This window comes from Anser anser (genome assembly GCF_964211835.1).
Source record: "Anser anser genome assembly, contig: HAP1_SCAFFOLD_181, whole genome shotgun sequence".
Taxonomy (NCBI): Eukaryota; Metazoa; Chordata; class Aves; order Anseriformes; family Anatidae; genus Anser; species Anser anser.
Genome location: NW_028153796.1, coordinates 151,938 through 160,303, shown reverse-complemented (window position 1 = coordinate 160,303; position 8,366 = coordinate 151,938). Strand labels below are relative to the sequence as shown.

General features: G+C 57.4%; 1 protein-coding gene across 1 annotated transcript; it reads left to right on the top strand.

Moving 5' to 3' along the window:
* The first annotated feature begins 493 nt into the window (after positions 1 to 493).
* Positions 494 to 7,970, top strand: LOC310891444 (uncharacterized protein). Its single transcript, XM_083853713.1, has 11 exons — positions 494 to 1,851; positions 2,214 to 2,363; positions 2,625 to 2,779; positions 3,061 to 3,199; positions 3,481 to 3,618; positions 3,863 to 4,039; positions 4,440 to 4,595; positions 4,865 to 4,966; positions 5,176 to 5,278; positions 5,517 to 5,576; positions 5,880 to 7,970. The coding sequence occupies exons 1-11, from the start codon at positions 1,390 to 1,392 to the stop codon at positions 6,005 to 6,007; spliced, it is 1,770 nt and encodes a 589-aa protein (XP_083709839.1). The 5' UTR covers positions 494 to 1,389; the 3' UTR covers positions 6,008 to 7,970.
* Positions 7,971 to 8,366: the final 396 nt, after the last annotated feature.

Sequence of the window (8,366 nt, the reverse complement as noted above, 5' to 3'; positions counted from 1 at the left end):
CACCGTGTTGACAGCACTGGATGGCAAAAAGGAGAGTCTCCGGAACGCGTGCTACAGGAGCGTCTTCTTTCTGCCTCCGGAGTCGGATGTGCCAGAGACAGAAAGAGCGCTCTACACCAAGGTATGTGCTGGGCGAGGTACCGGCACCCCCAGTCCTGCTGAGCTGCTGCCTTGCTTCCCCGTGCTGAGACAACTGGAGAGCAGTGCAGGGCCGGGGCCCAGATTTGCTTTCCCAGCCTCATCCCTTCTTCCCCTTCCCCTTCCCTGGCCTGATCCTGTGCTGCAGGAGGTCTGCACGCAGCAGCTTTTTAGCCCCAAAGCCACCCCTGGGCTCCAGAGGGGCTCAGAGCCAGCTCCTGGGGCTGAGAAGGGCCACAGAAATAATTCAGTGATCATCTGTCCTCCTTGCAGACTATGAATGCCATGGACCCCATGCTGGCGGCCTTTGTACGCAACTGTCCCACCGCCAGCATCAGCGCAGAGTTGCAGAATATCTTGGAGGTTTGGCATTTGCAAAGAATTTCCAAAGAATCCTCTCAGGTCACATTTGCAGACCCCTGTCAGCCCAGCAACTTCTCTCCTTGCAGGTGCTGCTGGACTTTGCAGGCTCCAGAAACTCAACTGTGCGTGAGAGAGCTGTGACGAGGATTGAGAGGCTGAGTGACTTCATCCTCTCACATTTTGTGGCCGACGTAAGGAACAAGGAACCCTCCACCCTTTCCTGCATGCCAGAGAATCCTCCTTTGCCCCTGCTCTTCCCTCCCCAGACCCTGCTCTCTCAGGGGCCGGCTCTGCCTCCACTAAGCCCTTTGTCTCTCCTCCCTCCCTCCCCCAGATCTCAGACTACAATGAAAAACACAAGGACAGCCACGATGATCCCAGAGAGCTCTACATCCCCATCCTGGGCCAGCTGCTGGGCCACCTCTTCATTGTCAGCAGTGGCAAAGATTCCATCAGTTGCACAGCTTTGGGTGCTCTTTTTCGCTTCTACGAAATCATCTCAGATGGAAGAGGTAAGAGAAGGTGTGGTGGGCAGCGTCCGTCTGCACACAGACATCTGCTGGTATGTCTGCTTCTTTTCCCCGAGTATTGTGAAGGATTGTTCTTTTGCTTGGTGGAGGCTGTCCATGAAAGTCTGCCAGGGTCCCTGACCTCCTCTGCTCCTCACAGCAGCTTCCCGCAGGACTCTGGCTATCGTTTTCCACAGAAGCTAAACGCTCACCTCATGTCCAGGAGCAGTTCTCTGCTGCTGTCCTTCTCAACCCTCCCCAGCTCACCTACCACGCCGTTTCGCGGTATTCCCCAGTCTAAGCCATCAATCGATTGCCACTTCCCAAACCACATCTTCCCTGAGGAGTGAACAGCAGAGCCAGCCGTGCATCACCAGGGATGGTGACGCCCTCCAGAATTCTCCTTGACTGTTTGCTCCCTGCCGTCTTGCAAGCAGATGGCAGGGAGCTTCCTGCACATCCCGACCCCGAGCAGAAGGTGTCTGTGACACGCTGCTACCCCCACGGCACCCAGCGCCATTGCTTCTCCTCCTTCTGCATCATCCCTGAGGTCCCTCTTGCCCCCAGCAGCCGTCACCCTGTGCTTTACATCCCTGCCCACCGCTCTCCTCACCTACTGAGGGGTCTGAGCCTCCCTCCTCAGCCATTCCTAGTGAAAGTGCTTTTCACCATTTGGCAAGCTTGTTGGCAAAGATGCTCTTCCCTACTGACTCTTCGGTGTTCCCCCTGTTTAGAATGCTCGCTGACAAAGGACATGGAAAATTACGCAGAGAGACGCAAGAATTTGAAGGATACAGCATTTCCTTTCACTGTAATGTCCACTCCCTGTGATATTGCCAAGGTAATGAGCTCTGGCCTTGCTGGGAATCTTGTCCGTAGCATCAGCAGGCAACTCGTGTGAGCAAAGGGGTCCAGAACCGCTGGGGCTGGCACAGCCACACTCGCCCTGATGAGAGGGTTCCTCTTGTCCCGAAGCTGGGGCTATGCGTAGGCTGCTCCCCTGTGTCCCGGCAGCAGCTCCAGCCCTCCTGGCCACCAGCAAGCCCTGGTTACCTGCAGGGCCAGCACTCTGTCCCCGTACGCCCCATCCTCACTCCCTCCCCCTGAGGGCCCTCTCTCCGGAGCTGCCCTTGCTGCTCAGCTAAGCAGCACCCTTGGGACACTCAGTGCGGCATGTCCTCCCTCCCCTCCTCCTTCCCACAGGCGTTTGGAGGATTCCTCTTCCCTTCCGAGAGGCTGGACATCATCCTCACAGCCCTTGAAGCTTTACCAGACTCCAGCATCCAAGACAAGAAGGGGGCCTGCAGCTTGCTGGATGCAGCCTTGGATGACCCTGACTACTGGCTGACAGATGTAAGTGGCCTGTGGCCATTGCCCTGCCCTTGAGCTCTTTCAGGCGTTGATCCTCCCTCTCTTCCTCTCTCCCTCTTTCCTTTATTCCCTCCCTTCTTCTCTCGCTTCCTCCCTCCCTCCCTCCCTGCCACATGGAGGTCTCTTGGGCTCCAGAAGCCACGTGAAGGCAGCAGAGAACAATGGAAGGGGCCAAGGTTTCAGTGGCAGCTGTGGAAATGGCTGCAGTCCGGTGGACACACCATTCCCACCTTGTCCCCCCAGGTGCCAACGATCATGGAGTGCATCAGGAAAAACCTGGACAGCATCCACACGGCATCAGCGCGGCGCTGCCTGGACTCCCTGCTTCTCCAGCTGACCAACCTGATGTCCAGGGAAGAAGTCAAGAACCTGCTGCAGTTCTCCCCGCCAAGTGACAGGTCAGCAGCCTGTCACTCCACCAGCACAGCCCTCCATCCCACCCATGTTTTCCAGCCCCACTGGGCCAGCCAGGGCTGCAGCAGCCCAGCTGTCCAAGGCAGCCCAGAGCCCCCCTGCCCCCAGGGAACGCCAGCTCAGAGCCTTCCTGCTTGCCCAGGCTGGGCCCCCAGCGCTCCCCAAGTCACAGGGGCTGCAGGACAGCCTGGGTCCTACGGGGCTGGCCCGGGCCGTGGCCCTGCGGCTGAGGCAGCCCCACTGACAGAGTATTCTGTGCTTGCAGCACTGCCCTGGGCATGTGGGAGGTGGTCCTGGCAATGCCGCAGACCTTGGAGAAGGTTTTAAACGCGCTGATGGAAGACTTGCCACTGCGCAACTGGTGCACCGCGGTCACAGAAGACACCTGCATCCGTCGCTTGGCTGTGAGTTCCCAGATGAAACCTTGCTCCCAGCAGGGCTGCGCGTGGCCCTTCAGGCACACAGGCACAGCCCTGTCCCCATCTACCCCCAACCCGCCAGCTCCCCCAGGGCGTACGGACACATCGTCCCTGGGGCCGGCAGGGCCGGCAAGCCCCCGTAACCAGCCGCGCCTGGTGCCTTTGGTGCCAGCTCGCGCTGCTCCATCCCTGCCCAAAGGCGGGAGAAGAAGAGGCTGCAGGGAGCCCTGCAGGCCCTGCCAGGCTCCCCCTGCTCTTTCTTGCAGATGCTGGCCCAGAATCACGTTTCGGAAGAGGAGTTTGGTAACCCAGTGCACCTGCAGAGTTACCTGAAGCACCCAAGCCCAGCGATGCGCTTGATGGCTCTCAAAGGGCTCTCCACCGTGTCAGAGAGCCCTGAGAAGGTGAGCGGGCCATCGTCAAGCAAAGCCATGTTGGCAGCCTGGGGCTTTGCTCTTCTGCCCTCCCGTCCCTCCCCGTTGCTCTCCCCGCATCCCTGTAGTGCGCCCGCGGCCACTGCTTGCAGGAGGCGATTGCCATGCCAGCTGCCAGGAAGCAAGGCAGGAGGCTGGTGCTCAGGAACCAGAGCCCTTTGCCCAGGGTGGTCTCTCACGGCTTCACGGAAGGGAAACTGTGTCTTTCCTACAGGCAAGAAAAATTCAGGTCGTGCTGCCAGACATCCTGGAGGCCCTGCAGGACACCAACGCAGACGTCGTGCTGAAGGCCCTGCTTGTGCTGCGGAACGTGATGGCTCGTGTGGAGAGGAGAGAGGCCGGTCGCACGGCTCTGCAGCTGGCTGAGAAGCTCCTGCCACTCTTTGACCACGTAAGTGTGCTGCGGGAGCCCGAGCCCTCAGCTGGGCCCCCTGTAATGAGGGCTGCCCTTCAGCCCGGCCCTGTGGGCAGCACTCAGGCAGGGCCTCGCCAGTCTCCTCGTCAGCCCAGCCGCTGGGGAGCTCTGCTTGGACATGGCTGGTGCGGCCGGTGGCGAAAGTGGGGTGGCTGGCGGGCAGCCTGTGCTGGCAACCGACTGCGTTGCCTTTCACGGGCACCAGGCCTTGCAGCTGCCCCGGCAGGGCTGCTGAGCAGCTCCTCTGGGAAGGATCCAGCGCCGAAGCATCTCCCAGTTCTGCGATCTCCCTTCGCGTCAGCCACGCTAATGCCCCTGCTCCCCATGGGCGGGCAGCAGCTGTTGCTGAAATTCATCCTGTCCTCCTCCCTGCCAGGAGTCCAGCCAGGTGCGGGAGCACTCCATCTGCCTCTTCCAAGCCGTGACGGAGGCTGTGCTGCGGCAAAGGAAGAGGGCACTGAAGAGGACAGTGCACAGCAGCCTTCTCCCACTCTACTTTCGGATGAGAGACCAGAGTGAGAGCGTAGCAAAGGTACAGATCTCAGAGCTGACCAGTTACGTGGGCGAGGGTGTGCCGACACCACAGGGATGCTCTGGGGGATCCCTGGCCGGCAGCATGAGCTGCCTCCGATGGCGGCTGTCCCGTGTCCTTGCCCTGGCCATGGAACCCCGTGCACGCCGTCCCCCACCACAGCCTCCCGTAACGCGCTGGGAAAGGCTCGCAGCCCTGCCAAGAGGAGGGGACAGAGGGTCTCCTTCCCAAGGCTGTGCTGCCATGTCCCAACCTCTGCTGCTCCACAGGCCTCTGGGGAAGCTCTCGTCGTCGCTGCAGAGTTTCTGCGACGCAAAGAACTCAAGCACTTGGCCCAGACAAAACAGACCTGCAGGATCGGGGAGTGCTTGGTAAGGACGACCCCACAGGCCCCAGCCCCAGCTGGGCAAACGTGCCCGGCCAGAGCCCGCTGCCTGCAGCCGCATCCTCGCTCCCTTCCTTCCAGCACAGAGCCCCAGGGGGCTCTTCTGCAGGCCCCTCTGCCCTCCCTGCCCCCAGGATGCTGGAGGAGACCCTGGGGAGGGTCTGCAAGCCCCGTGACCTTGTGTTCTCTCTCCAGCTGCAGCAGGACGGAGGCAGAGTAGAAGAATACCTGCAGCAGAGCCAGCCCTACCTGCAGGACTCGCAGACCGTCTTGCGACTTGAGGCCGTCAGGTTCATTGGTGAGCCCAGCCCCTGGGTCCCTCTTTGGGCAGCCTTTGGCAGCCCCAGGCACTGCCCTGGCAGCGAGGCGCAGCCCTGTTGCCCCCAGAGCCCCCCGACTGGGCCCTTGCTCCAGCCCCCCTCGGGCAATGACCTTGCTGGGGTGCAGGAGGGGGCACAGCCTGGCTGGCCAGGCCAGGGGCTGCGCTGCTGGGAGCGTGCTGGGGAGCGGGGCTCTGATGGGAACTCTGTGTCTAGGGCTTGCTGCGCGCTACTCCGGGGACCAGAGCGAGGAGAAGCAGAATGAAATCATCAGCGGTGAGTGAGGGCAGTGGTGTGTGTGCTAGGGCTGGGGGGACAGGGGCAGAGGCCCCCATGCCTTGCCCTGCTCCAGGGAAATGCTTCGGGGCGGAGGAGCAACGCAGGCATAGGAAGGAGGGAGAGGAGACGGGGGAGCCCGCCATGTCAGGGAATGCCCTCCCAGCCTGGAGTTGGGCAGTGCTGCTGAAAGGGTTGAGTGTCGAAAGGGAAGAGTCGAGTGGGGCTGGCATGGTCTGCAGGGGATGCCTGGGGATCTCTGCAAGGAGTGGGTTTTCATCTCTGCTCTTCTTTCTTTGGCAGTCCTCCGGTCTTCAGGGAAGGATGTGGAACCCATGGTCAGATGCCTGGCAGCTCAGACCATCATGATCCTGGCGTCAAGGCGTAACAGAACGTCAGGACGGAGATTTCGACAGCTGTGGTGCTGCTAGCCACGCAGCACTCCTCAAAACATCAATATATATCTTAATAGAACCGGGTTCTTGTCTCATTATTCCAGCAGCTCCTTCCAAGTGACTCGGTGCCGTGACGCTGAGCTACCTTGGAGGCTACCAAGGACGTCTTTTCCCGGGGCCCGGTGACTGCTTGGTGCCTACTCAATGAAAGAGTCACAGAACCGCTGCGGTTGGAAAAGGCCCTTCAGCTCAAGTCCAACCGTCAGCTAACACTACCAGGCCCACCACAAAAGCACGGCCCTTAGCACCAAGTCCACACATTTCTTTAATAGCTCCAGGCCACATTTGGAAGAGGCTTCCAGGCTTCTGGGTTTGCCCTGAGCAGCCCCTTTTGTTACTGTGCTGCTAGCAGGGAGGCCAGCTGTGACCCGGGGCTGCACATTGCCTGCTGCTGCCTGCAGCCACAGGGATGTCACTGTAGAGACAACAGGAGTGTCACCAACATACATGAGATCTGAGGGCTTATCCAGGGACAAGAATCACAATGTGGAAGCCGAAAGAGAGCAGCAGTGAAAAGGCCACGTCCTGCTGCTGGCCATGGCCATGGCTCCAGGGAAGCAGCAGCCCCGACCCAAAGGCAGCAGAGAGGCAGAGCCCAGCGGGCAGTGAGGTGGAGCCCCGAGGGCCACCGGGGCTGCTCCTCCATGTGGCAGCTGGGCTCTTGGACCCGAGCCCCTCCTGCATGCTGGAGCTGCTCCCCCAGCTCCAGAGGAGATGGGAAGAGATGGCAGCTGAGACCAGTGAAGTTCTGATGCTTTCTTTATTTTCGTTATCTCTACTGGAAGCCTCGTTCTAAAGGAAAATGAAAGAATGAGGGGAAAAAAAAGAATAATTAGTAGAAAGGAGAAGGAGAAGAAGAAGGAGAAGAAGGAGAAGAAGGAGAAGAAGAAGAAGTAGTAGAAGAAGAACAAGAAGAACAAGAAGAAGAAGGAGAAATACCTGGGAAATAATAATAAAGAAAAATAAGTACAGGAAATCGTCCAACGTGATTTTTCAGATAACCTGTGATTATCTGAATCACAGAGGCACAATGCAATGCTTTTTGCCTTCTACCACTACAGCACAGTATGTAGGACTGTCCCGTACTCTGTGCATTGACCTGACGGGTCATTTCACACTATTTACTTTCATATCCCTGTTGGAAGGGGATGATTCACAAACTGGGGTAAGCTGATGGGTTCTGCCTCAGCCCTTTGAAGTGTCCTGCTCTTGAGTCTTTCAGCCTGAGATTGCCACAGATGACCCCTGATGGTAAATGGCTGTTCAGCTGCTAACTAGGAATAAGGGAGAGTATATTGGGTCTTCCAGTGGCCATTTCAACTTTAGGTGAATCCCAAGAACCCACTGAACAAGGGTGTTGTCTTTGAAGGGGTCTCATGTGTTGGGCTGGGCTGGCGTTATTGGGACAAAGACCACTGCTGGCAGTGGACATGCTCTGGTATCTCCACCTGGCTCCATCTGCATCCTCCAAAGGGCTCTGGTCTCTCGCATGTCCTGCTTGCTTACTGTCTTGACAGCAGAGCTCTGCCTGAATACCCAGTAATTTCTTTAGTACTTGGGTAAAAGAGCAACTACTCGTCACCTCAAATGATTCAATCCTTTTTATAAAACATTACACGCTTTGTGTGTAATTTCTATCATGAAGAAATGTGAATTTTCAGGATGTATATTCATCGCTGGAGAAGAAATCCTGAAGTTCACCTGTACTTGCATTGTCATCGCTTTGTCTAGCATGGTGTGCTCCCTCACCTTCCAGGCACATCCACAAGTTTTGATTACACAGACCCTGCTGAATGTCCCCTTTCCAGCCGCCTGTCTGGACCTATGCACTTCCCTTGGTTCTCCTGGTTTGCCCTCCCCTTACTCTTTGATCATTAGACTGCTCTCACAGACCCAGTTGCTGCTTTGAGCTTCAGGTAGAAGCAGCCCAGCTTGTCCATCTATCAGCAGTCTGTCTAATTGTTTCCTTACCAAGATCCTCATCATTTCTCATTGAGTTCATATGATATGGATTAATAATAACACTATCATTTTTAATTTCCTGTCTATCAGTATAAAATACTTCTACAGTCATTCTTTTGTGAAGGTAAACGTCACAGGAGGCATACACGATGAGCTTGCTTTGTTTTCTGGATAATTGCAGCGTGTTTTCACGTTCTTTGGCTGGAAATAGGAAAAACCCTTCTGCACCTGAGTGCAGCCAGGTGTCTAAGGAAAGCAGGTGGGAGCTGGTGCAAAGGAGCTGTGACATCCAGCTGCAGACTTTGGTGCAGAAGTGTGGTGTAAGGAAAAGTGGTGCAAGCACCAAGTAGACAATGGGAGAAATGTCAGGGCT